General features: G+C 63.9%; 1 protein-coding gene and 1 long non-coding RNA gene across 3 annotated transcripts in view; one reads left to right on the top strand and one right to left on the bottom strand.

The window, feature by feature from the left end:
• Positions 1 to 884: 884 nt before the first annotated feature.
• LOC125358855 lies at positions 885 to 18,560 on the bottom strand. The gene is made up of 3 exons (XR_007212409.1): positions 18,545 to 18,560; positions 5,624 to 5,750; positions 885 to 912 (listed from the first exon to the last, which is right to left on the bottom strand). It is a non-coding gene; the product is annotated as an uncharacterized LOC125358855 (long non-coding RNA).
• Positions 5,608 to 26,312, top strand: part of Aldh1l1 (aldehyde dehydrogenase 1 family member L1) — a 36,138-nt gene continuing 15,433 nt past the window's right edge. The window contains exons 1-14 of one of the 2 annotated variants that reach the window (XM_048356337.1): positions 5,608 to 5,754; positions 8,680 to 8,914; positions 9,255 to 9,420; positions 10,824 to 10,925; positions 11,429 to 11,518; positions 12,141 to 12,278; positions 13,841 to 13,966; positions 15,652 to 15,743; positions 16,203 to 16,350; positions 17,078 to 17,197; positions 17,524 to 17,651; positions 20,722 to 20,872; positions 23,144 to 23,214; positions 25,152 to 25,257. In XM_048356337.1, coding sequence (XP_048212294.1) covers positions 5,628 to 5,754; positions 8,680 to 8,914; positions 9,255 to 9,420; positions 10,824 to 10,925; positions 11,429 to 11,518; positions 12,141 to 12,278; positions 13,841 to 13,966; positions 15,652 to 15,743; positions 16,203 to 16,350; positions 17,078 to 17,197; positions 17,524 to 17,651; positions 20,722 to 20,872; positions 23,144 to 23,214; positions 25,152 to 25,257 — 1,800 coding nt within the window. In that variant the 5' untranslated portion in view covers positions 5,608 to 5,627. The remainder of the gene's footprint in view (positions 5,755 to 8,679; positions 8,915 to 9,254; positions 9,421 to 10,823; positions 10,926 to 11,428; positions 11,519 to 12,140; positions 12,279 to 13,840; positions 13,967 to 15,651; positions 15,744 to 16,202; positions 16,351 to 17,077; positions 17,198 to 17,523; positions 17,652 to 20,721; positions 20,873 to 23,143; positions 23,215 to 25,151; positions 25,258 to 26,312) is intronic. The other variant, XM_048356338.1, reaches the window with a different exon arrangement.

The raw sequence follows: 26,312 nt of genomic DNA, 5'->3' as shown, positions 1-26,312 counted from the left end.
CTGTCCAGGCGTCCCTGTCCCGGAGCTGCTTTTGTTAAAGCTAGTGCTTTACCATTTGACCCACAGCACAGTTCCACTTTAGGCTTTGTTGTTGTTGTTGTTGTTGTTGTTAGTTTAACATAGATAAGAGCTTCGCAGACTTTTCTGCCCGGACTGGCTTCCAACCATGATCCTCAAATCTCTGAGTAGCTAGGATTACAGGCACGGGCCCCTACCCCCCAGCCTGATGGGCTTTTTGTTTGTTTCAGTTCTTTAAATGTCTCATTCTGTTCTCCTGCTTGCATGTCTTTAGACAGACGTGTGATTTCAACCCATGCGCTTCTGAAGGGAATGCATTTCTTCCCTGTCCCTCTCAGCGTCTTACAAGATTTTCTGTCTTTTCTTTTCTGTAGGTTGACTATGATTTTTAATTTTGCTGTTTTTGCCAAGCCTCCTATTTGGTTTTCTTTGAGCTTCCATATCTGGTTCTCTGTGCAATTTTAGAACATTCTTGGTCATTGTTTCTTCTATTGCTTCCTCTCTTCCTCTAGCGTATCTACCACAGATTTGCTGCGTCGGTAGTAATTATCCCAAAGTTCCATCCTATTTGTCTTTCTTCCTCTTCACATTCGCCTGGGAGGGCCTCTTGCTCCATCCCCTCTCTTCAGTTGTGTTCAGTCTATGGGTACACCCCTCGAAGGCGTTCTTCATGCTTCTATAGGGTTTCTGTTGTTTCTAGCATCTGCTTTGCGGTGGGGGGGGGAGGGGCGTTTCCTCGACCTCTGCAGACGCGGGCGTCCGCCCTTCGAAGCTGGGCCCCGCCCTCGGGGCCCCTCCGGTCTTCATCACGGTCCTTCTGGGTTCCTTGTCCTCCAGATGCCCGCCGTTGTGCCACGCCTGTTCCAGGTCTCGTGCTGCTTCCGCCCCCTCCAGCTCTGCTGTACTGGTTGGTAGCTGCCGGTGGTGTCGTGATTTGTCTCGTAATTGTTTTTTGTAGAAAACTAGACATAATGTATCAGGTAGAAGATTCCAAAGTGGAGAGGCCTTTAGGCCCAGGCTCTATGCTTACCTGGGAGGGGTTAGGCCGCATTACTGTTGGGTTTAATAGCTACAGTTTCATCCAGTTTTCTAATGCCCTTGCTTTTGTCTCCTTCGTGTGTTTGGTTTTTCCTAGAGACTCCTTAAGTAGGGTCTGACCTTCAAGCCTTTTTTTTTTTTCCTCTCTACTTTCTGTTACACAGGAGCCCTGCTCATGTGATGGGAAGGTATGTATTGGGGGAGGGGAAAGGGGTGTTCTGTAGTCCTGTAAAATGAGTCTGTGCACTTGCCTGTGACCTTTACGGCTACATCGCAACTCCTCCTTCCGCTGGGAGCAATGCAGAAGACTGGAAGAGGCTGGAGTTGTTTTCCTTCTTACCAGGCTGGTTAGGCCCGGGTAGAGCCCAGCCGCTTGGCTCTGGGTCAGTGATTTCCATTGGTGACAAGTCCTTGAAGAATAGAATGTGCTGGGTATTCTCTTCTCTTTTTTGGGGGTCCTGGGGCTTGAACCCAGAGCCTGGGTGCTGTCCTGAGCCTCTTTGTGCTCAAGGCTAATGCTCTACCACCTGAGCCACAGCCCCACTTTTGTTTTTGTTTTTATCTGTGTAGTTTATCGGAGATAAGATTCTCACGGACTTTTCTGCCCAGGCTGGCTTTGAACCTGGATCCTCAGATCTCAGCCTCCTGAGTAGCTAGGATGACAGGCGTGAGCCACCCGTGCCCAGCTCGGAGTGTGCTCTTCAATGGCTTCCTTCCCTCCTCCTTCCAGCACGAGGAGCCTTCTCTCCTCTTCCGGTGAGAACCGGTTAGGGTTCTTGAAGACAATGCTCACGAATGTGTCTTACTCCCCTAACCATGGCCCTCAGCCCTCTAGTAGCCCGTCAGGGCGCGGGGCGCCCCCGCCCCGGCCCCCGCGAGGACGCGGGGCGCCCCTGCCCCCGTCTCGGGCTCTGGGACAGTGGCTGGGCGGGCGAGGTTTGGCTCTGTCCCCGTGTTACTCTCTCCAGCTTGTCCCGTGATCTCGGCTATCTGATGACCCAAGAAGAGTTGCCCGATTTGTTTTCTTAGCTTTTGTTTTGTGTTGACGAGAACAACATCTCACTTTCTTCTAGCCTGAAAACCAGAAGTTCTATTTTTAAATTTGGAAGTTGTTGGCCAGTTTCTAGTACACTGAATTATCCACCCTTTTCTGCCAGTTTGAAAGGCAACATTATCATATGAAATGGTCTTTTATTTCACTTTCTCTTCTCCTTTTTATTATGTGTGAACACACACACACTTCCCGACACTTGGCTTGAGGATCTTTGCAGAAACCTTCCCAGATCACTAAAATCCTCAGTGTCAGCGTCTCTTACAAGAAGCCTAGCAGGTCCTCAAATCTGCACCCCTCCCTCCGTGAACGGCAGGGCGGCCCTGGGTGACTTGCAATGCTAGTGCAGTGCGTGTGCTGTGGAAATCATATCCTGCCTCTTGTTAGGGAGCAGCAAGAAAAGAGGCTTGTGTGCCTTGAGTACAGATGTAATTCAGAAAAGAAGTCTGCGAATGGTTGGATCCACAGATCTGGCACCAGCAAATGCCTATGTGATTAGGGATTCCCCAGTCTTGCTTATGTTCCTACATCCCAAAGTCCTAAACAAAAGGCTTAGCTAATGAAACCTAGCCCTGGGTGAAAGAAGAACTTGTGACGAAATAAGCTGTTTCCTTCTAAGAAGACAAGTATGTGTCAGCATGGAGCAGTTATCCATGGAATCAGCTGTTATCATGTCTTCAATATGTGCTAAAAAAAATAATAAAAGTGCTTGACAAAACTCAACATTAAGTTCTTAGCAAAAAGAATAGGACATGGTTTCCCTGGTTTGGGTAGATAAGTGTCTATTTTAGGACTACTGGTTGACCCACCTTAGGCAGGAATGAAGCCTCCCCTCCACATTGAGGTGGGTAGGGTACTCAGAACCCCCTCAGCTGCTGTTTTATGGCCCTGATAGCCACCTAGACGAGTCACCTGGAAAGCTTAATCACAGTGTTTTCTCTCAAAGACCTTGTGATCTTACCCATGCCTTAGGTTCCCCTTGATTGCCCCTCACTCGTGACTGATAGCTGTTAATCCCATCTCAAGGGCTTGGGATGCTAAAATGTGTTGGAGAACAGGAAGTAGAAATTAGCCTTTGGCTACTTCCCACTGGTATGGGGTGTAGGGCTTAGCCGAGCGCCTTAGCCTTGCTCTCTGCCTGCGGAGCAGCCCCCGTCTGCAGTCCTGGCTGATCCGTGGGCCCCGGTGACGAGGAGCATCCAGTGGGAGTTGCACTTGAGGAGGAGGCGGAGCTGTGCTTCGAGTTCACTAGAGTTAGCTGTTAAGATGTTATTACTTGTGCTGGGTACTGGTGGCTCACACATGAAGTCCCAGCTACTCGCAATGTTGAGATCTGAGGATTATGGCTCACATCCAGCCTCGGCAGGAAGATCTGTGAAACGCTTGTCTTCAATGAACCACCAGAAAACTGGAAGTGGTGGTGCTGTGGCTTAAAGTGGTAGGGTACTAGCCTTGAGCAAAGAGAGCCCAGGGAAGCACCCAGGCCCCGAGTTCAAGCCCCACAACCAATAACAACAGCAAATGTGTGTGCGTGTGTGTGTGTGTATAAAATCACTTATAGTTCTCTCACCTGGAGATGGGAGGAAACAAACTTGGTTAAAACAGTACAATGCAAGGTCCAATAAGGAGGAGGAACATCTGGGTTTCTGGATCTTAGAGATAGCAGGTAATAGAAGTGGCGCGGTGGCACAGGTGGCAGAGCCCTAGTCTTGAGCTGAAGAGCTCAGGGACAGCGCCCAGGCCCAGTGTTCAAGCCCCGCAGCTGGGAAAAAAGACAAAATAATAATAATAATAATAATAATAATAATAATAATAATAATAATAATGAGATAGCAGGTAAAAGAAAGGCAAGGATGTAAGTTCCTGTGCTGTTGGGAGGTGGACAGCCATGGGCGTCAGGTAACCACGCTTGTGAACCACGCGTGTGAACCACGCGTGTGAACTATTTCCTCATACTCTCTCAGCGAGTTGCTTTTGAAAAGGTAAAGCGACTGCATCTGCAATCGGACAGCCTCCCCTTGCAGGAAAAGTCAAGACTTTAATGTCTTCCTACCTCCTGTGGGAGAGAGTAGACCAGCACTGAGAGACCGGCATCACGCACGCGTTGTCTGGCCTCCCAAGTAGCCACGAGCACAGCAAAGGGAAGATACAAGAAACCAAACTGTAGGATGCGTGGGGTGGATCCGCAGATCAGAGTGCACGCGTGATCCCTGGAAGGCACGTTTCTACACACTCACAGATGGCGCGGTGGGCCTCTCGTGGGAAGAAGGGGGCTCTTGGTCATGTTGTTGTCATTTCTTCCTTTGCTGGTTTGGGAGACATTTCCTGTTGGGAGGAGCACAGTCCCAGCCAGGAGAAGGCCCATCCGGAGCCGCGCAGGGACCGTCCCCCCCTCGCCCCCGTGCCCGCCCTCTGGGTGCTGATGCCCTTCGTAGGCGGTCGTGACTGGGAAAGCTCAGGGGGCGTCTGGGGCTCTCCTTTTCTGGGGGTGCATTTCGGAGTGTTCTGTTGCACACTCACCGAGGGGCACACCTGTGGTGAGCGTGCTTCCGTATCCAGGGGGATGCGCCGCTTCCTCGGTCTCCCCAAACCATGTTTGCTTTCACCAATGGACAACTCAAAGAAATGGATTAAGTGAACAGAGGTTCGGGCTTTCCAGCCAGGAGCAAGATGAATGAGCAAATCTAAGGGAAACTTGGGTTTTGTCCCATTGGGCTGGATTACACACACACACCTTCCTCCTCCTTGCCCATCCCAACCGCGTCCCTGCCCCTTGCCCCCACTTTGACCCCACCCCCCTCCACTGGCCAAGGTGGGCACCCTTTGGAGCTAAGTCTCCCTCTCCCCCTTGGGTAGCACCCTGGCTCAGGGGGAGACAGTTTGTAGACAAGAAGCTATTTGAGGAACAGAACTGTTCCTCAACAGTTACAAAAATGTGTTCTAGTATACCTCAGGATCTGTACCCCAGCTCTGTGCCAGTTTGGAGAGACTCTAAAGGGTCCCCCAAGGTTCCACGCGCCGCCACGTGCCTCCCCAGCCGCGGCGAGGGTGTGCGCTGCCCGTGGCTCTTTGCGTTATGCGCACATACTTTCCATGGCTCCTTGCGCAGGGACGGCTTCCCCGCGGGGGTCTGCTGCCTGTGGAGCCCCCGAGGTGGCCCAGACCAGACGGGCCAGGTGCTGTGAGCTCCCTCCGTCCCCCCCCCCCAGAGGTGGCCCAGACCAGACGGGCCAGGTGCTGTGAGCTCCATCCCCCCCCCCCCGAGGTGGCCCAGACCAGACGGGCCAGGTGCTGTGAGCTCCGTCCCCCCCCCCCCCCGCCAGAGGTGGCCCAGACCAGACGGGCCAGGTGCTGTGAGCTCCGTCTCCCCCCCCCCCAGGTGGCCCAGACCAGACGGGCCAGGTGCTGTGAGCTCCGCCCCCCCCCCCCCAGCCCCTGAACTGGGGCTGGCTTTCCTCCGTCCAGCAAGCGCTAACCTGCAGCGTCTCCTCCCCAGGTTCCCTGGGCCCCTTCCACTGCCATGAAGATCGCCGTGATCGGACAGAGCTTGTTTGGCCAGGAGGTTTACTGCCACCTGAGGAAGGAGGGCCACGAGGTGGTGGGCGTGTTCACCGTCCCGGACAAGGATGGGAAGGCAGACCCCCTGGGTGAGTGGTTAGCCCGGGGCCCCGCGGAGATGCCGCCAGCCTGCCCGTCGGGGCGGATGGGCAGCCGTCGGCGGCGGCCTTGCAGGGGCCCCGCTGGAAGGCAGCCATCTTCCTTCACGCTGATCTAGAAGGGTCCGTGCCGCCGGCATCCTCTAAGCTGGACGTGCCCCGTACTGTGGTTGCCAGTGGCTGCGGGTGTGCAGGGGGAGGGGCCGTGCTGGGGGCGTTCGTTCTGAAGCCTTCCGGGGCGGTGCTGCTGCCCCGCGGGAGGGAGGGCAGAGGTGGATTTGAGTGGGAGCCTGTGTGGAGGAACAGCCCCCCCAGGCACACTCGACCTTTGATGGAGGGAGAGGGGCGGATGGGCGCGGCCAGGCCCAGAGCCGGGGCTTCCAGTGCCTAGCGAGACTCCCCCCACTTCACAGCCCCCACACTTCACTGCAGCACCACCAGGGCCAGCCAGGGCCCCGGTGCCGCACCTGACCACAGCGCGGCCCCTCGTGGACGCCGCTCATCAAACCTGAGCCCTGCGTGCAGAGCCCAGACATAACCACCAGCTTCCCACCCCAGACCCGGCCCAGCCCAGCCTCTGACGGCCGCACAAGTAGCTCCTCGGCCGCAGTGGGACCACTCGTCCAAGTGCCCTCCCTCCACCGCAACTGGACGCCACGGCACAGTGCCGGAGAAGGGGGCCAGGCCAGTCAGGGCAGAGGTCGCGCCAGATGCCGAGAGCTGAGACCCAGGAAGTGTTCCTTAGGCTGGGAGGAGTAAGAGGGCCCTGCGGCGTGAGGCCGGGGGCTGCTGACGGGGTGGGATGCAGACGGGGTGGGATGCAGACGCGGCCACGTCCGGGAGCAGGAGCTGTGCTGCAGACGGTGCCAGGGCTGAGAAGGGGAGTGGGCTGCAGGCCCGTGAGAGCAGGAAGAGCCCTGCAGGCTGGGGGGCCCAGGGCCAGGCCTGGTAGGCGGGGGTGCACTGAGCTTATCTGCAGATGTGGGCAAGGACTCAGCGGCAGCGCTGGGAGGGAAGGGCACCCTAGGTGAAGCATCACGGTGGGGGTGGCCAGAGAACTGGGCCCAACCGAAGGACCAAGCCCCTACCCTAGCTCTCCCCATCCTCCCTCCAACCCTTCGTGCTCCCTCTGGTCAGGGGATGGCTGACAAAGCAATTCACACAGCCCCTGGTCTGTGGCCAGACAGACACACGGCCCGGGCCTCCACCGCAGAGAGCTGTGGATGGACAGACAGACAGACACACACCCCGGGCCTCCACCACAGAGATCTGTGGATGGACAGACAGACACACGCCCCGGGCCTCCACCACAGAGAGCTGTGGATGGACAGACAGACACACGCCCCGGGCCTCCACCACAGAGATCTGTGGATGGACAGACAGACAGACACACGCCCCGGGCCTCCACCACAGAGAGCTGTGGATAGACAGACACACAGTCCGGGCCTCCACCGCAGAGAGCTGTGGATGGACAGACAGACACATGCCCTGGGCCTCCACCACAGAGAGCTGTGGACAGACAGACACACAGTCCGGGCCTCCACCGCAGAGAGCTGTGGATGGACAGACAGACAGACACACGCCCCGGGCCTCCACCGCAGAGAGCTGTGGACAGACAGACACACAGTCCGGGCCTCCACCACAGAGAGCTATGGATGGACAGACAGACAGACACATTGCCCGGGCCTCCACCACAGAGATCTGTGGATGGACAGACAGACACATGCCCAGACCTCCACCACAGAGAACTGTGGATGGACAGACAGACACACACACAGCCTAGGTCTCCACCGCAGAGATCTGTGGATGGACAGACAGATACACGCCCCGGGCCTCCACCGCAGAGAGCTGTGGACAGACAGACACACGGCCCGGGCCTCCACCGCAGAGAGCTGTGGATGGACAGACAGACACACGGCCCGGGCCTCCACCGCAGAGAGCTGTGGATGGACAGACAGATACATGGCCCAGGCCTCCACCACAGAGATCTGTGGATGGACAGACAGACACACGGCCCGGGCCTCCACCGCAGAGAGCTGTGGATGGACAGACAGACACACGGCCCGGGCCTCCACTGCAGAGATCTGTGGATGGACAGACAGACACACGCCCCGGGCCTCCACCGCAGAGATCTGTGGATGGACAGACAGACAGACACACGGCCCGGGCCTCCACTGCAGAGAGCTGTGGATGGACAGACAGATACATGGCCCAGACCTCCACCACAGAGATCTGTGGATGGACAGACAGACACACGGCCCGGGCCTCCACCGCAGAGAGCTATGGATGGACAGACAGACACACGGCCCGGGTCTCCACTGCAGAGAGCTGTGGATGGACGGACAGACAAACACACGCCCCGGGCCTCCACCGCAGAGAGCTGTGGATAGACAGACACACAGCCCAGGCCTCTACCGCAAAGAGCTGTGGATGGACAGACAGACACACGGCCTGGGCCTCCACTGCAGAGATCTGTAGATGGGCAGACAGACAGACACATTGCCCGGGCCTCCACCACAGAGATCTGTGGATGGACAGACAGACAGACACACAGCCTAGGTCTCCACTGCAGAGATCTGTGGATGGACAGACACACGGCCCAGGCCTCCACCGCAGAGATCTGTGGATGGACAGACACACGGCCCGGGCCTCCACCGCAGAGATCTGCGGATGGGCTGGGTAAAGAGGGGAGCCCAGGGCCCAGGTGGAATCGGAGAGGGGGAGGCACTCGAGGTCTGGGTGCTCCGCATCAGACACTCCCGGGGGGAGAGACGCCGAGGGCTCGCCCTGGGCGGCGCCTGGCCGGGCGGCGGGGGCGGGCGGGGAAGGGCGCAGAGGGGGTTCGGGAGCCGCGTGGCCGGGCAGCAGGGGCCGCGGGCGGAGGGCTGGTTCCGTGACCGCGCTCCTCTCCCGCAGGCCTGGAGGCCGAGAAGGACGGGGTGCCGGTGTTCAAGTTCCCCCGGTGGCGGGCACGAGGACAGGCCCTGCCCGACGTGGTGGCCGAGTACCGGGCTGTGGGGGCCGAGCTGAACGTGCTGCCCTTCTGCAGCCAGTTCATCCCCATGGAGGTGATCAACGCTCCCCGCCACGGCTCCATCGTCTACCACCCGTCCCTGCTGCCCCGGCACAGAGGGGCGTCCGCCATTAACTGGTGAGCCGGGGCGCGTGGGGCGGTTCCGGAGGGCTCCCCGGTCCCCGCCCGGCACTCCGCGCACGAGCCTCCAGGCCTCCTCTCCGACGTGCACCGACCACGCTGACTCGTGGCTGCTGTCGGGGGGCGGGGGGGGGGGTCACGTTACAGGACGCTTCTAGAGCTTTCGCCCTGCCTGGCACGTGGTTGGTCGTTAGCAAACGTCCTTCTTTCCCCCTTCCTTGTGGCAGCAGTTCTCTTCGGGGGAGGAGAGAGGACGGTCAGAGTGGAGAGGTCACAGGTCACAGGTCGTACCCTGGGAGAGCGTCTTTCTCTGCGACCCTTCCTCTTGTGCTTCTAGGACCCTCATTCACGGAGACAAGAGAGCGGGCTTCACCATCTTCTGGGCTGATGAGGGCCTGGATACGGGGGACGTCCTACTCCAGAAGGAGTGTGAGGTGCTCCCCGACGACACCGTGAGCACCTTGTACAACCGCTTCCTCTTCCCCGAAGGCATCAAGGGGATGGTAAGGCCCGAGGCCCGGCCCCGCCGCGCTTGCCTGTGACACCGTGCCGCGGCCTCTGCCTTCCCAGAGCCTCCGCCGGCCGCAGCTCAGCCCGGCCCCCCTTCCCTCGGAGAAGGCACGGGTCCCCGGCTGGCCAGGAACCGGTTCCCCAAATCCCAGGATTCTGGAAAGAAGCGAGCTATCACTCCAGGGTGTAAAAGACAGGCTTAGGTCCGGGTTAGAGACTTGTTCACAACTGACAGGACCCAACACACACACACAAAAAAAAACAAATAGGGAAAGATGGGGTTTGAGTTCTCCATGGGCGAATCAGTTACCAAAGGCAGAGGGCAGAGCTGCAGACAAGCAGGGAAAATAGACGCCGGGATAGTTAGGCTTGACACAATGGGCAGGCCTGGGGCATGTACGCACACGCGCGTGTGTGCGCCCGGGCTGCTATTGCTCTAGCAGGGTAGGCAGACTTGTTGGGGGCGGGGCCAAGAAACAGGTACGGTCCAGGCCAGGAGTTGGATGGGAGGTTCGAGGAGAGATTTGCACAGGTGTCGATTGTCACACAGATGTGAGCAGTTCCCTGCCCTGGGTCCTGTGGCACTGTCTTTAATTTTCAGTTGTGTTAAACTAGATCCCCCTTTGCATTTCCCCCATGCTATCATCTGCTCACCAAAGTAGTGAGCAAAGCTGCCTTGCTGAAGATTCACACAAGACACAGACAAGAGTGTTAGCTGCACCTTGCATAACAAACAGCTGCAATATCCACCCAGCATGGCGGCCAGTGGCCACGCCCATGGGTCTATTTAAATTAATTGCAATTCAGTGGAATTTAGAGATGCAACTCAGAGATAAAGCACTTTCCTAGTGCGCACGACGTCCTGGGCTCCAGCCCTGACACCACCACCACCACCACACAATTCAGTGCATCAGCCTCATTAGCCGGGCTTGAAGTCCTCAGGAATTACACGTGGTTCCTGGCCACGCTTCTGGACCACGCAAACACAGAACACGTCTGTTACTGCGGAGCGTCCTGCCAGGCACCGTGGTTTTTAGCCGTTCCTGGGGTTGACCCCTTGGGCCTCTTCTCTCGGGCCTTCCAGGCTCCTCATTCTCCAGCCCTTCCCAACTACCTTCCTCCTTGCTTCCCCACAGAAGGTTGTGTCAGCCCTTCACACCCGCCTCGGGCTCGGGGGGGATGGGGGGGCGCCCTCCCTACGAGGCGGGGAGGATTAACCACGGGATGGTGCCTGCTGCCCCGGTACAGGGCTTGACAGTGGGTTAAGCCCAGAGATCCCGGTGGAGCGGGCGGGCTTGCGGCCCTGAGCGGCGCCCCTCCTCCCCCGCGCGGGTGGGTGTGAACCCCGGGGGGGGCCGGGCCGGGCACGCACCCAGCAGCGGGGTCTCCCCTCCAGGTGCAGGCCGTGCGGCTGATTGCCGAGGGCAGGGCCCCTCGACGCCCTCAGCCGGAGGAAGGAGCCACCTACGAAGGCATCCAGAAGAAGGACACGGCGCAGGTGAGGGCCGACCACCCGGCCAGGGTGCCGGCGCTGCCGAGCAGGCGGGTCCTTCCCGGCCCCTGGTCCCCCCCCAGGCGGGCGGTGGCCGGGGAGGGACGGGCGCTGGGCGGCGGGTAAAGCCAGCTCAGTGCATCAAGAGGAGGTAGGAGAGACCGCAGCTTCTTGGAGCAGCAGTGAGTAGGGGAGATGGGGGGGGGCAGTGGGCCGTGTTTCAGCTTGGGGATTGTGGGGGGCGGTGTGTGGATCTCCATAGCCACGGAGAAGCGGTCGTGAGGTCCTGTGGGGGTGAGCCCGGGCACTTCACTGGGGAGCTTCGGGGGTCACTGGCCAGCTCGGCGAGGCTGGGAGGAGCTCTTCCCGCATGTCCGCGTGTGTCCCGCAGGCCAGACTAAGGTTCAGAGAGCACCCAGAACCAGGGCCCCCCGGGGGGCGGGCGGGGCCCAGGAGGCGGCCCAGGCCTCGCGGCGAGGGTGGGTCCACCGTAACCCCGCTCCCCACAGATCGACTGGGCCCAGCCGGCAGAGGCCATTCACAACTGGATCCGGGGGAACGACAAGGTGCCGGGCGCCTGGACGGAGGCCGGCGGGCAGGTGGGTGCAGCCGGACGAGCCAGCGGGGCCCGCACGACGGTCAGACCTGCGTGGAATGCGCAGCGCCCCCACCCCGAGGCCCCTGGGCCCTCCTCGGGGTGACGGGGCCCCGTCCGCCGTCCAGGGGCTGAAGGGCAGGCGTCTGGGGACGCTGACCGCCTCTGGGCACTCACCACAATTCTGGAACGTTCCCACCCTTCCGTGGCCTCAGGCAGGGGAGGGGCATAATACCCGAGACCACGCTGGGCACGGGTAGGCCTGGGGTCCCAGGGCCCACGAGGGATCAAGGGATGGGGGACCGGGGGGGGGGGGGGGAGGGCTAGGTCCACGTCTTGAGGACAGCCCGTCCTCTGCGCAGCCTCAGGCTGAAGCACCCCTCTTCCTACTGACAAGCGCACCTCCTCCCGGTGCCCCCGGATGCGAGCCGCCCCGCGAGGCCTGAGTCCGCCCCCCACCTGAGCACCCCGCGTCTGCCTCAAGTCCTCCGGGACTCCCTTGTGCCCCTGGAGGCGGGCCCGCGGGGGCTCGGGGCCCGTCGGCCCTGGCGGCTCCGGTCGCGGCCGCCCGGGACCCGCGCAGCTCCAGCGGTACAGCGCGCCTCTCCTTTCCCTCCTCTCCGCAGAAGCTGACGTTTTTCAACTCCACGCTGCGTGTTCCCGGCGTGGTGCCGGAGGGAGAGGCCCTGCCCATCCCCGGAGCCCGGCGGCCGGGCCTGGTCACGAAAGCGGGACTCATTCTGTTCGGAAACGATGACAGGATGGTAATGGCGTCGCTGCCGGCACTCGAGGGTGGCGTGGGTTCCGGGAACAGGGGCTCCAGGCCCCACAGGGAGAGCCGGTGCCGGCTCTGAGCAGAGGACGCTCCAAGGGGGCCCGTGCTCTGTGAAAGAAGTCTTCATGGCTGGCACCTGTAGTCCACAGAGAGTTCCGTGTCCAGTCAGGCTTCCTGGGAGCAGGGAGGCGGGAATGCTCACGGCCGTGGTTCACTGAGGGAATGGAAGGCAGCGGGCAGGGCGGAGGAGCCGGCTAAGCAGAGCTGTGCCTTGGGGGGTGTCTGGGCTGGTTGGAATGAGGCACCGTGCTGGTTACGCACCCCAGCAGCCTGCCCCGGGCCTCCTTGACCCCGCCTCTGTGGGCCGGGACGGGGAGACACGGTCCCCAGCCTTCCGCTCAGTGCTTCTTGTCAGTAGCCGGTGAGGAGGAGGAGGGGACGGACCAGTCCTCCCCAGCCCTGGTTGCAGCTAAGGCCTCGGGGCTGAGGGACACCAGCCGCAGCCCCCATGAGGACCGGCTGGTGGGGGCCTGGGCGGGGCTGGCTGGCCAGGCTGGTGGGGGCCTGGGCGGGGCTGGCTGGCCAGGCTGGTGGGGGCCTGGGCGGGGCTGGCTGGCCAGGCTGGTGGGGGCCTAGGCGGGGCTGGCTGGCCAGGCTGGTGGGGGGCTCGGGCGGGGCTGGCTGGCCTTGAACCCACAGACATGTTTTCAGCGGCGGCCGAATCTGGCTCTGTTCTGAGAGCGCTTGCACTGAGCGCGCTGTTCCTACAGAGCCGCGGTCACCGAACGCTGCACCGGTCCGCCGAGTTTATCCCATGTGTTTTCCTCACCTCATGGTGTTTTTCCCATCCCGACAAAGGCTTAAGAGCAAACGGCCCAGAGAACCCGTGTGACGCATTACTGAACTCCGTAAGACGGAGGCACACACGAGAGTATTCCCCATCACCTTCTCTCTCCGTCACGGGTCGTAACCAGGATCACCTTCCATCTGGGGCTGGCCGTGGAACCTGCCGGGGGCCAGCTGGAAGTGGGGTCCCAGCCTGTAGGCGTAGGGCTGCTGGGCTCCTCTCAAACTCTGCTTCCCACCTCTGCCTGCAGGCAGGCATCTAGATGTTTCTGCGGGGTTTCCGGGAGATTGTGGGACCAGATGCACTCCCGGTTGACATCCCAAGTAGTTCTGGCATTATTTTTTTTTCTGATGAGCAGGCATCTTGTTTTTAGAATGTAGAGGCAAGGAAGTCGTTACAGGAAGGAAGAAGACAAGAGCATGGGGTGTAACTCAGGGGCAGAGCTCTTGCCCGCATGTTCACGGCCTGAGTTCCGCCCCCAGCCAAGCGAAAACCGTCACCAGCACTCTGGACAGCACGTGTGGCGGGAAAACGGGGGCTGAGGAAGCGCGCGGGCTCTGCGTCCCTGGCTGGTGGCCTCCCCCGTGGGGCGGCTCCTCGCCCTCACTGGCTGGCGTGGGCTCCTCCTCACTGCCCCGGCGCGGGTGCCCCGTGGCGCCCGCGTCCGCCTGGCCGCGGGAACAGCGCAGCCCTTCCTCTTACAGCTGCTGGTGAAGAATCTGCAGCTGGAGGACGGCAGGATGATCCCCGCCTCGCACTTCTTCAAGGGGGCGGCCAGCAGCGCCCTGGAGCTGACGGAGGCGGAGCTGGCCACTGCGGAGGCTGTGCGGGTAGGCGGAGGTGCCCACGTCCAGCTGGGTCGGGTCACCTGCCCTTGAGGCGGGCTTCTGTGTTAGCCTCGGGGGCTGAGCTTTCTGGTGTCTCTGGGCCCCTCCTTCCTTTGCCACGGGAGCCCTGGGTCTGACTCTGCAGGACTCGTTGTCCACGGTAAACAAAACCAGATGGCCAGGGGATCGTTGCCGGGATCCGCAGCCTGGCCCGTGGCTCGAGATGGGAGCAGGGGCTGTGGGATCCACCCGAGAGGCTGTCCGCAGGGAGGGACCAGGCCTGCCCAGCCCCCGCCCAGCTCTGCCTCCACCCTTGCCCGGGGGGCCCCAGTCTTCCAGCCTGAAGTTCAGCCCGTGGTCACTGGGGGGGAATTTGTTCCTGACCCTCCCTGCCCCCCTTCCCGGAATGGTGCATGCGTTGAGCTTTTTTGGATCCCGACGTGAAGTGGGTTTTCAGCCATTAACTCACTCAGCCATGTAGAACAGGTGCTCCTCTGCGCATAAGGGGCTACATCCTGAGGAACTCATCATACCTGGGAGTTAGACGAGCTGCCAGGGCGTCCAGCAAGCCCCCCCCCGCGCCCCCCCCGCCCCCCGTGGCTCCCTCCGCAGCTCGGTGTCTGTGAGCTCCTGTGACCGCAGGGCTGGCTGGGAGCTCCGGCTCCTGGCTGCTGCCCGGCAGACTCCTAGCCCAGGTGATCAAGGTTTACAGGCCATGTATGGTCTCCACCATCACGAGTGACGAGCATTGTGAGTCAAAGCCTCTCACCGCTGACACCTGCCTCCGTCGTGGCCCCTTGGGCACTGTCCGGCAACATGCCCTGTGCAGCCGGGCCCCCCAGCCCTGAGAGCCTGCGGAGCGTCGCCCCTCGCCGCAGAGTGCTCCCTGAAGGTTGAGGAGTGGGTGCCAGAGCCCCGGAGGAGCCCTGGACTCACACAGCAGCTCAGAGCTTGGGGCGTTCCTGACGGAAAAGCCGGGGCGGCATGGGCGTGGCCTCCCCACAGGAACGGGGGGCGGCAGCGTGCGCGCGGCCCCCAGTAGCTGCGGCAGGTTCAGGACACTGTTCCCTGAAAGGAGGAGCACCGGGGGCAGGGCGGGCCACCGCGGGGGGGGGGGGCAGGGGGGGAGCGCGCTCTGCCTCCCGCTGGCTTCCGTCTCTGAGCTCCGCTCCTGCGCTGAGGCAGGAGCTCGGAGGAGAGCGAAGCTGCCCACCCCATGGAGGCCAGGCAGCACAAGCACGGCGAGAGGGGGCCACGGCCCAGCACCCCTCTCCCCCCACGGTGGGTGCAGCTCCACCCCCTAAGGTTCCGCCACCTGCCGGCAGCGCCAGGCAAAGGCCACAGGTCCTCAGGGCACAGGCATCTGGGCGACACGCCAGAGGGCAGGGGCCTCAAGGACCGCGCCTAGACCGGCACCTTAGCCAGAGCGTGGACCCCTGCCCAGCCCCTTCTGCCAGGCCGGGGGGGGGCTGCCCAGAAAACACTTGTCTCCCCTTGAACCACTGGATGGCCTTGGGGTGGCCGGGCTTTCCCCGGCCCCTCTCCCCTGGTCTGCGGGGCCGGCTGGACACTGCCGCCCTCTGCAGGGGGCTCGGTGCGGCCCCGGCTCTGGCCCCGGCCCGGGCCGCGGTGCCTGTGCCCCCCCCCCCCCCCCCGGCGCCACGCGCTCACGGAGCCTCGTTTTGCAGAGCGCTTGGCGGAGGATCCTCTCCAACGTGCCGGAGATCAAAGACACCACGGATTTCTTCAAGTCGGGGGCTGCGTCGGTGGATGTCGTGAGGTATGGCGGAGGCAGAGGGGTCCCGTCCCGGTCCCGCCCCGAGCCCGAGGCTGCCGTGAGGACTGGCACCTAGGCCCGGGAGGCCCCCGTGGCCACGTGGGTCCCGGGCCGGGGGGGGGGGCGGGAGGAAGGTCAGTGAACGCCCGGCGCCTGTCCACCGTCACGGAGTCTGCCCTGTCCCCAGCACGGCCAGGCTCGGGTTGGCGTGAAGGGAAGGGCTCAGGGTGTGCGGCTAAACCTCCACTCGGCACGCAAGAGTGACCGCACTCGAGCGGGCTTGAGCCAGATACGGAGGATCACAGTTCCTGGTTAGCTTCCTCGTGGCGCCGCTGGTGACTGCAGAGGCCCCTTGTGTCATGAAAAGCTGGCCTGGTTTGCAGGCAGGATCTGCCTGCGTGGTGAGGAGCGGCTGGGTGTGGCCGGCCCCTTGCTCCCCTCCATCCTGTCTCCTCCCCGCAGACTGGTGGAGGAAGTGAAGGAGCTGTGCGACGGCCTGGAGTTGGAAAACGAAGATGTGTACATGGCCACCACCTTCGGGGCCTTCGTCCAGCTCCTGGTCCGGAAGCTGCGGGGCGAGGACGAGGACGGCGAGTGTGTCATCGACTGCGTGAGTCCCGGCCGCCGCCCGTGTGTGGCTCAGGCCCCGTCTCCGTGGCCCCGCGGTGACCCCGGGCCACCTGGCTCTTCGGGAATCCAGGACTCCCACGAGCCAGCGCTGTCTGGGCAGCGGGCGGCAGGCAGGAGGGCGGGCCGGCGCGGCGGGGGTCGCTGCCGTCCAGCGCGCCGTGCGTAGGTAAATTCTGTACCTCAGGACCTGAGACCAAGCCGGCCACGGGGCTCGGTGCAGGTCCTAGTGAGGTAAACAGTGAACGCTGTGTGCCCGGCTCCTGCACACGGACGTGCGGCGGGGGACTGCAAAGCAATTTACATTAACAAAAGAACTGCAGCTTTGGCAAACGACTGACTCCCAGGAGGAGGGGCTTGGGACTCGTGGGGATGGCGGTTTGCGCGGTGGCCCGAGTGGACCCCAAGCTGCCCCAAGGTAGTGGACAGATGACGGGTGGGACTGGCGCCCGGGAACTCCGTGGGGGGGCGGCGAGGGCCGCAGGGGGCCCGCCCGGGGCCCCGCCAGGCCTCCGCACCCCAGCACCTCCCGTGGTGCCCACGTGTGAGGAGCGTGTTCCCGCGGTGCACCCCCGAGTCCCGCGCTGTGTCTGTGCGTGGGCGTGTGGCCCCACGCCTCTCGGTGGGAGGGTGGGTGGGTGGGTGGGTGGGCGCTGGTCACCCTGCCCACGCGTGCGGGCCCCGCGGCAGCTCAGCCTTCCCCTCGGCAGGTAGAGCGGGCCGTGAACAAGCGGACCCTGCGGATGCCCCACCAGCTCTTCATCGGGGGCGCGTTTGTGGACGCCGAGGGTAGCCAGACCTACGACACCATCAACCCCACGGACGGCAGTGTGCGTGCCGCTCCCCCTCCCCCCACCTGGCCTAAGGGCCGTGCTGGGGCCTGCCGAGTCCCGGGAAGGGTCCCCAGCCCCGGCCCGGGAAGGGGGTCGAGCGGGGAGGACGCAGGGCTGCAAAGGGCCTCGCCTGCTTCTGAGACGGAGAAGAGGACTCGAGGCCAGGGCCGGGCCGCCCCTCCCGCCCCTCCCACCGCGGCAGTGAGCCCGGCCCCCGCACCGGCTTCGCCGCTACCTGTGCACTCACACAAGTGCGCTCGTGCTTCGTGGCCTCGTCCTACTGGGGGGCGGGGGGGGGCTGACATGTCCTTGTCCTGCCACAGGTCATCTGCCAGGTGTCCCTGGCCCAAGTCAGTGATGTTGACAAAGCAGTGGCTGCGGCGAAGGAGGCCTTTGAGAACGGACTGTGGGGAAAGATCAACGCCAGGGACCGGGGCCGGCTCCTGTACAGGTGAGCGCCGGGACCCCGCTAGGGACGGGGCCGGCTCCTGCACGGGTGAGCACCGGGACCCCGCTAGGGACGGGGCCGGCTCCTGCACGGGTGAGCACCGGGACCCCGCTAGGGACGGGGCCGGCTCCTGTACAGGTGAGCACCGGGACCCCGCTAGGGACGGGGCCGGCTCCTGTACAGGTGAGCACCGGGGACCCCGCTAGGGACGGGGCCGGCTCCTGTACAGGTGAGCACTAGGGACGGGGCCGGCTCCTGTACAGGTGAGCACCGGGACCCCGCTAGGGACCGGGGCCGGCTCCTGTACAGGTGAGCACTAGGGACGGGGCCGGCTCCTGTACAGGTGAGCACCGGGACCCCGCTAGGGACCGGGGCCGGCTCCTGTACAGGTGAGCACCGGGACCCCGCTAGGGACGGGGCCGGCTCCTGCACGGGTGAACGCCGGGACCCACCGCAGCCGCCACCTCTGGAGCAGTGGGCGGCCTCTCCCAAGGCCTCCTCCTGAGGGTCCTGCAGCCGGAGCTGCCGGCCTGAGCAGGCGGAGGGCTCTCGCTTGAGGCTCGGGGAAGACTTCCCAGAGGAAGGGACTTGAGAAGCAGGGGGTTCTGGACGGACGGGAGTGGCCACGGGGGACAGGGCCCGGTAGAGCCGGGACCGTGCTCACTGGGGGGTCCCCCACGGCACCTGGGGGACGGCTCAGAACGCGGTCGGCTCGGCAGGCACGGCCCCGCGTGGCTCCGCGAGCAGATACGGCTGGGCTGGAGCACGGCTCCTCCCGTCTCTGCCTATCACTGCTCAGCCCGACTGGCCGCCGGGATCTCTCCTGGCCCCTCTCTCCCCCCTCGCCCTCCTTTCCCCTCCCTCCCTCTTTGCTTTGCCATTCCTGGGGCTTGAACCTGGGCCTGGACGCTGTCCCCGAGCCTCTGTCTCTGTGCTCAGGGCTAGCTTCCTACCATTTGAGCCACAGCGCCTCCTGGGATTCGTTCCCAGCACAGGGGGGAGGCGGACAGAGAAGCCCAGTAGTCAGGGAATGCAGCCAAGCCGCTGGGGTTTGATTCCCGGCGTGGCTGAGAATGGCTCTGCGGGGCGTGGAGCCCGACGGCGCGGGCTCACCCCGGGTCCGCTGTCTGCTGGCAGGCAGCCCCCCCCCGCCCCGTGCTCTTGCAGCCGGAATGGCTTCTGTGCCTCTTTCTGGGGCCAGAAACTCCTCGGCAGCCTCAGGCGGGGAGCCGGAGGGCGGGGCCTACGTGGCTTGCAGAGCAGTTGGAAGCTAAGGACGTGCCTGGCCTGCTGAGGCTTCCGGCCTCCCTGGAGAAGCCCTGAGTGTTACACTCGCGGCGGACACCTCCCAGAGCCAGAGCCCCCGACGGGCTCTGCCATCTGGTGGCGCATGCCACCGCTGCGCCTACGAACCGCCGTGACAGTGCCGGCCAGGTCCGACTTGGGGTACGCGACCTCTCCCGGGCCTGGGGCTCTGCACGTGTCGGGCCCCCCGGAAGAGGTGCCCTGGACTGGCTGCACCGCAGCCCAGCAAGAGAGGCTGGATCGGACGCAGGACAGCTCCCCAAAGCCCCAAGGCGGGAAGCTGCACACACCGGAGCGCCTGGTGCGGCCACCAGGAGGGGGGGAGGGGAAGAGGTGCTGTGCCCTGGAATGACGCAGGACGGGCCCTCGGGACGGTCCCCGGCGTGGCGTGGGAAGGCGCTGGCCCTGGGCGGGGACGGGCCGGCAGCTCTGGCTGCACGCTTGGCTCCGGAGCCGGCCGCCTGCTTGCCTGTCGAAGCCCGAGGCTGTTCCAGACGGGTGGCCCCCAGCCTCCCACGTCTCGCTCTCCCGTCGTAACCAGGCGCCCCGCAGCTGAGGGCCACTGAGTCGCAGCTACCGCGGCGGCGAGGCTGCCGAGGGCCTGGCTGACAGCACTGGCGAGCTCAGGGTCACGGTGGTGGGCGAGCTCAGGGTCAGGTGATGGGGAAGCTCAGGGTCACGGTGGTGGGTGAGCTCAGGGTCACGGTGGTGGGTGAGCTCAGGGTCAGGTGATGGGGAAGCTCAGGGTCACGGTGGTGGGTGAGCTCAGGGTCAGGTGATGGGCAGGCTCAGGGTCAGGTGATGGGGAAGCTCAGGGTCAGGTGATGGGCGAGCTCAGGGTCAGGTGATGGGGAAGCTCAGGGTCAGGTGATGGGGAAGCTCAGGGTCAGGTGATGGGCCAGCTCAGGGTCAGGTGATGGGGAAGCTCAGGGTCAGGTGATGGGCGAGCTCAGGGTCACGGTGGTGGGTGAGCTCAGGGTCAGGTGATGGGGAAGCTCAGGGTCAGGTGATGGGGAAGCTCAGGGTCAGGTGATGGGCAGGCTCAGGGTCAGGTGATGGGCAAGCTCAGGGTCAGGTGATGGGCAAGCTCAGGGTCAGGTGATGGGGAAGCTCAGGGTCAGGTGATGGGGAAGCTCAGGGTCAGGTGATGGGCAAGGTCAGGGTCAGGTGATGGGGAAGCTCAGGGTCAGGTGATGGGGAAGCTCAGGGTCAGGTGATGGGCAAGGTCAGGGTCAGGTGATGGGCGAGCTCAGGGTCAGGTGATGGGGAAGCTCAGGGTCAGGTGATGGGCAAGGTCAGGGTCAGGTGATGGGCAAGGTCAGGGCCAGGTGATGGGGAAGCTCAGGGTCAGGTGATGGGGAAGCTCAGGGTCACGGTGGCAGAAAGCACACTGTGCCCCCTTCCTGCTCCTGCTCCCCCCCCATGATGGTGCCAGGCTGCGCCTCTACCTCTGGCGATGCCAGCGTGGAAGCAAGCCCCCCCCCCCCGCGCCGTCAGCCTCTTGAGGCATCTGCGTCCGCTGCCTGCAGCCAGCGGAGCCAGAGAGCCCTGAGCAGTGGTTATTGAGGGGCTCAACCCATAGATGTTTCGGGAGGGGAGGCAGGAGGGGTTTCGCTCCCATGAGAGCCAGCAAGCTAAGCCTTCTTGTCCGTGAGCGGCCCGAGGTCGTTCGTCTGAGCGCGGGGGACGGGGGTGGCGGGAGGGGCCCGCGGGGGGCAGGACCGCCTCCGGCTGAGCCCGCCCCCCTGCCCCTCGCCCCCCTGGCCAGGCTGGCGGACCTCATGGAGCAGCACCAGGAGGAGCTGGCCACCATCGAGGCCCTGGACGCCGGCGCCGTCTACACGCTGGCCCTCAAGACCCACGTGGGCATGTCCATCCAGACCTTCCGCTACTTCGCCGGCTGGTGCGACAAGATCCAGGTGGGCGTGGGCGACGGGCACCCGGGGAGTCCCACGGGTGGCACCCCGCCTGCGTGCAGAAACACAGGCCACCGGGGCTGAGGGCTTAAGGACCACGTCCTGCAGCCCCGCCGCCTGGGGCTTCCGGTTGGGAATTCCCGGCCGGCTTCACAGGGCTCTGGGGCAGAGTCCCTCCAGTGTGTCACACAAGTTCCCATCTCAAAAACATGCCCGCCAGGGGCTGGGGATATGGCCTAGTGGCAAGAGTGCCTGCCTCGGATACACGAGGCCCTAGGTTCGATTCCCCAGCACCACATATACAGAAAACGGCCAGAAGCGGCGCTGTGGCTCAAGTGGCAGAGTGCTAGCCTTGAGCGGGAAGAAGCCAGGGACAGTGCTCAGGCCCTGAGTCCAAGGCCCAGGACTGGCCAAAAAAAAAAAAAAAACATGCCCGCCGGGCTGGGAAGGTGGCTCAGCGGTTGAGTGCTTGCCTAGCTTGCGTGAAGCCCTGGGTTCGATTCCTCAGCACCACATACATAGAAAAGGCCAGAAGTGGCGCTGTGGCTCAGGTGGCAGAGTGCTAGCCTTGAGCAAAAAGAAGCCAGGGACGGTGCTCAGGCCCTGAGTCCAAGGCCCAGGACTGGCCAAAAAATAAATAAATAAAAATACTTGTGCCATTAGCTTGGCACCAGTGACTCATCCCTGTAATCCTAGCTACTCAGGAAGCTGAGCTCTGAGGATGGTGGTTTGAAGCCAGCCTGGGCAGAAAGTCCCCATGAAACTCGTATCTCCAACTAGACACTCAAAAGTCCTAGCCTTGACCACAAAGAGGCCCAGGGACAGTGCCCAGGTCCTGAGTTCAAGACCCACAACAAACAACAGCAAACAATGTACTTGTGCTGGATGCCAGTGGCTCTGTAATCCTGGCTACTCAAGAGCCTGAGGTAGGAGAATCATAATCCGAAGTCAGGTGGGGAAAGTCTGTGAGACTCAGGGACTCCTTAAGACTCTTATCTCCAATTAACAACAAAAAGCCGTAAGTGGAACAGTGACTCAGTGGCAGAGTGCTGGCCTTGAGCAAAAAGAAGCCAGGGACAGTGCTCAGGCCCTGAGTTCAAGCCCCAGGACTGGCAAAGAGAAAAGGGGTGGGGGGCAGAGTGCTAGCCCTAAGCATAAAAGCTAGGTGGCAGCTCCCAGGCATTAGTGTTGGCAAAAACAACAAAAGAAGTGACACAGCTACCGGGGAGGCAGAGCTCGGAAGATCACAGTCCAAGCCTGACGCCAAGCAACAGCACAAAACCCTCTCTGGACAGCAACTTAAGGCAAAAAGGGCCTGGGATACGCCTGTGGTAGATCCTGCATGGAAACCCTGATACCGTGCTTTAAAAAACTCTGAGACAACTTACAGAGGGAAAAGCCGTGTTAGGCTCGCAGATTTGGAGGCTCCCGCGTATGAGCTGTTGGCCCCGCTGTAGCTCATCACACTGGGGTGCGTGATGGAGCAAAGCTCATTCTAGCAGCTGGGAAGCAAAAAGAAAGGAGGGGACCAGGTCCCACTGCCCCCCCCCCAAAGACACACCCCCAGTGGCCTGGCACCTCGCGCTTGGCCCCACCAGTTAGAGTCCTCCCACCTGTAGCAAACCGTAGCCAGGAGCTAGGCTGAGGCTAGACTGAGGCTAGAACTCGTTTCCGGTCCCTTCAGGGGTTGCCTGGGGTCAGGTCTCTACAGTTGCAGGGTTCAGGCCTTGCTAGCTGCAGGGCCGGGGCTGCTGTCTCCCCTGCTTCTTACCCAGGTCTCTCACCTCCCCGTGGTAGTAGCGAGCTTGGAACCTTTGACCTGCTCTTCCGCCGCAAACCGTAGAGAGAGATCTGCGCCTGTTCTAGGCTGTTCTAGGCCATGTGCACCTCCTCCCTGTCCCGGGGACCCAGGGGATACAGCACTGAGGGAGAGAGAGCTCACCGTGTTCCCCAGGAGAGCGCCGAGGCAGGCCCCCGGCGGCTCTGGGGCTCTGCTTTCCATCGGGAGCTAAGTGGTTCGGGGAACGAGGGTGACGAGCGAGCAGGTTGTCTGGTGCCGGCTCCACGTGCTGCTTCTGGGCTACTCTCCAGGGCAGCCGCCTCCTCCTGGCCTCCGTGGGCTCCGGGGCCCGCTCAGCACTGTGCCCGGGCGCCGTTGCGCTGTGTGCGTGGCGGGGGCGGGGGGGGGGGTTCTCTGGGGCCCCCCGGGAGGAGCCGGCTGCCCAGAGCCAGTCGGGTGGGCGCTGGCCAGTGATGCTCACGATTTCTTCCCAGGGCTCCACCATCCCCATAAACCAGGCCAGACCCAACCGCAACCTGACTCTGACCAGGAAGGAGCCCATTGGGTGAGTTGCTGCCGTTAGAGGCAGAGCCACGTGGGCACCTTGCAGGCACTGTGCCAGGTGACCCCGCACCAGCCCACAGCGCCAAACGCTGCCATTCCACGGGCCTAGGGGACCCCTATCCCCTTGCTTCTCAAGTGCCCGGCCTGGGCTAGCACTGGCGTCACGACTTCATGCCCCACAGTAACCCGGTGTCCGTCAGGGTCACAGACATTCCAGTAGCTGGGGCATCTCTCCATCAGTCAAGGTGACAACCACGATTCACCCTCTCCGCTGTGACGGGGCAGCGGGGGACACCAGTGCCGTCTAGTCAGCCGTCCACCTGGCCACAGAGCGCTTCCTCCCACCAGCAGGGGGCGCAGGGTGGCGGGGCGGAGGCTGCAGATCTCCTCTGGAGCCGTCGGAAGCCGCGGGTCCCCGAGACCGCTGGCTGCCGACACAGGATAGCTTGGGGTGGGAGGTGGCGGAGCCGGGCGTCCGTCCGTCCGCCGGGCCGCTTCGTCCGGAGTGCTGCGGGGGGAGAACCTGCCCCAGGCTTCTCCTGGCCGGCGCAGGCGTCGGATTTCCATCACGGCGGCAGAGCCCTGGGGATGACGGAAGGGGAGAAGATGCTTCCTTTGGCTCAGTCAGAGGCCCCGTGTGGGCCCGGTGTGCCACGGTGGCGGCACGCGTGGACTTGCGTGGCAGCTGGGAGCCCGGAGGCCCTGGGCCTGGGCTCCGGGGTCCCCCTCGTGGCGCGCCCCCTCCCCCCACGAGGCTCCTCCCCCCAGGGGCGCCCAGACCCGCCGGCCGCCAGGCCTGCGCACACCGGCTTGGGAGGCCACCCCGGAGCTCGCTGTCCCCGGGGGCTGGCTGGTGGCCTGCTTTGGCTTCCGGAGCCTCCGCCGCCACCCGTCTCCGTGTCTCCCGGGCCTTGCTCCTGGGAGCGTCCCCTCGCGTGGCTTTCCTTCTCTAACGGCAGGATTCGGTCCCAGGGCCCGCCCCTCCCCAGCGCGACTCCAGCCTGCGACAGCGGCACGGCCGCACACTCACAGGTCCCCACGCTAGGGGCTGAGGGGCCAGCGCGTGGCCTGAGGGGGGACGGTCCACCCCGGGGCTGAGGGGCCAGCGCGTGGCCTGAGCGGGGACGGTCCACCCCGGGGCAGGAGGGCTCCTCTCACACGCTTTCTCCTCTGCCCCCCACCCCGCGTCCCTCCCTCTGTCCCCAAGGTCAACCCCTACTTCCCTGAGAACGGGGGGCATCCTGCCGCCCACCTCGTCCCCGGGGTTCTGCTCTCGGCGGTCTGCAGGCTCCCGGCCAGTCCTGTGCCCGGCAGGCCCAGGCTCGTGCTTTCTGTCCTGGTCCCCTGGCCCCAGGGAGTCCTCCCTGCCATCCTGCGTGCACGGAGGTCACCCCCGGGGAATGCTCCCGGTGGCTGGCGGCAGGGAGGTCACCCCCTGGGGAGTGCTCCCGATGTGGCAGGGAGGTCCCCCCCTGGGGAGGGCTCCCGGTGGCCGTGCCTCCTCCCGTTGCGTGGTGCTCTCGGCGGTGCCGCGGCCCCGTGGCGGGGGCCAGCGGAGGGCCAGGCCCCGTGTGGTCGGCGTAGCTGCTGGCCCCGTCCACACAGTGCGGAGCGGGAGGGCTGTGTGCTAGCCAGATGGCCACTCTGGGCTCGGGGAGACGCGCACGCTGGTCACAGCCCTGCAAGCCGAGCACGCGGCCTCGCCAGCTCCCCCTGCCGGCCCCATCGTGTCCCTCCACGGGACTGTCCCCTTTCCAGGCCACGCTCTCCGCTGGGTCTGCTCCCTGCACACCGGCCCCTCTGCACCGTCTAGGATGGAAAGGGCGGGGTGTCCCAAGGGGGCCGGGAGGCGCTGGCGGGGCCGGTGTGGATCTGCGGTCGGCAGGCCCGCGGCGGGGCGGGGGCTGGAGGACAAGGCCCGCTGCTTTGCCGTGACAGGGTCTGCGGCATCGTCATCCCCTGGAACTACCCGCTCATGATGCTGTCCTGGAAGACAGCCGCCTGCCTGGCGGCCGGGAACACCGTGGTGATCAAGCCAGCCCAGGTGAGCAGGGCCCGGGGGGCGCCAGGACCTCGGGGCGGGGGGGGGAGGAAGGGGGGAAGGCCGCTGGGACCCGGCCTTGGAAGCCCTGCCCTCCAGGGGTGCGGGCGGGTGTGCATGGGGGGCTGAGCAGCCAGGCCCCGCCCTCTGGGGGTGCAGGCAGGGGTGCTGGGGGCTGAGCGGCCAGGCCCCGCCCTCTGGGGGTGCAGGCAGGGGTGCTGGGGGCTGAGTGGCCAGGCCCTGCCCTCTGGGGGTGCAGGCGGGAGTGCGGGAGGCTGAGCGGCCAGGCCCTGCCCTCTGGGGGTGCAGGCCAGTGGGGGGGGGGCTGAGCGGCCAGGCCCCGCCCTCCTGAGGTGCAGGCCGGCATGCAGGGCGCTGAATGGCCAGGCCCTCTGCTCCTCGGCCCCGGGCGGTGGGAAGGGGCTCGCTGTGGGGGCCCCCGCACGCCCGCCAGCGCGGGGTGTCCCATGCTCAGCTCCCTCCTGGCCACCTCTCCCTGGGGACCTGCCGGGTGCGTGGGGGTGGGGCGAGGCGCAGAACCCCACACGCTGGCCCGGCGTCCCTCGACCGGCTCCCCGCCCCGGCTGCGGTCTGTGAATGACGCGGCCCCGTCCTTGGTTTGACTTCAGGGGCTACAAATCCAGGAGGGAGGCGGGACATCTCAGGGCTCTGCAGCCCCTAGGGGAGCAGCTGCCGCACAGAGGGAAGCCGCGGGGGGATTCCAGGGACCGGGAGCAAGCTGGGAGGGGCGTCTTCCTCCGCACACAGATGGCGGCTGTCCCCCGGCTGCCCGCCCCCAGCGCCTTAGACAGAGCAGCCAGGGGACCGGGCGCCCGGAGACCAACCTCGCTCCAGCGGCGTCAGCCCCCAGGGCGTTGACTGGATAACAAGCACGGGGAGCCCTCGCCCCGACCCCCACAGCCCCCGGCATTTACAACACAGGCACTGCCACCTGATCCAGACACGGGGCTGGTTCAGTCTTTGCAGTGACCCCCGCGACAGGGTGGGGGCTGTGCTCCCGGGTCAAGGCTGTGCCTCGGGGGTCCCCCCCCCACTCA

The sequence above is a fragment of the Perognathus longimembris genome, chromosome 10 (assembly GCF_023159225.1).
Source record: "Perognathus longimembris pacificus isolate PPM17 chromosome 10, ASM2315922v1, whole genome shotgun sequence".
NCBI lineage: Eukaryota > Metazoa > Chordata > Mammalia > Rodentia > Heteromyidae > Perognathus > Perognathus longimembris.
This window is presented reverse-complemented; position numbering and strand designations above follow the sequence as displayed.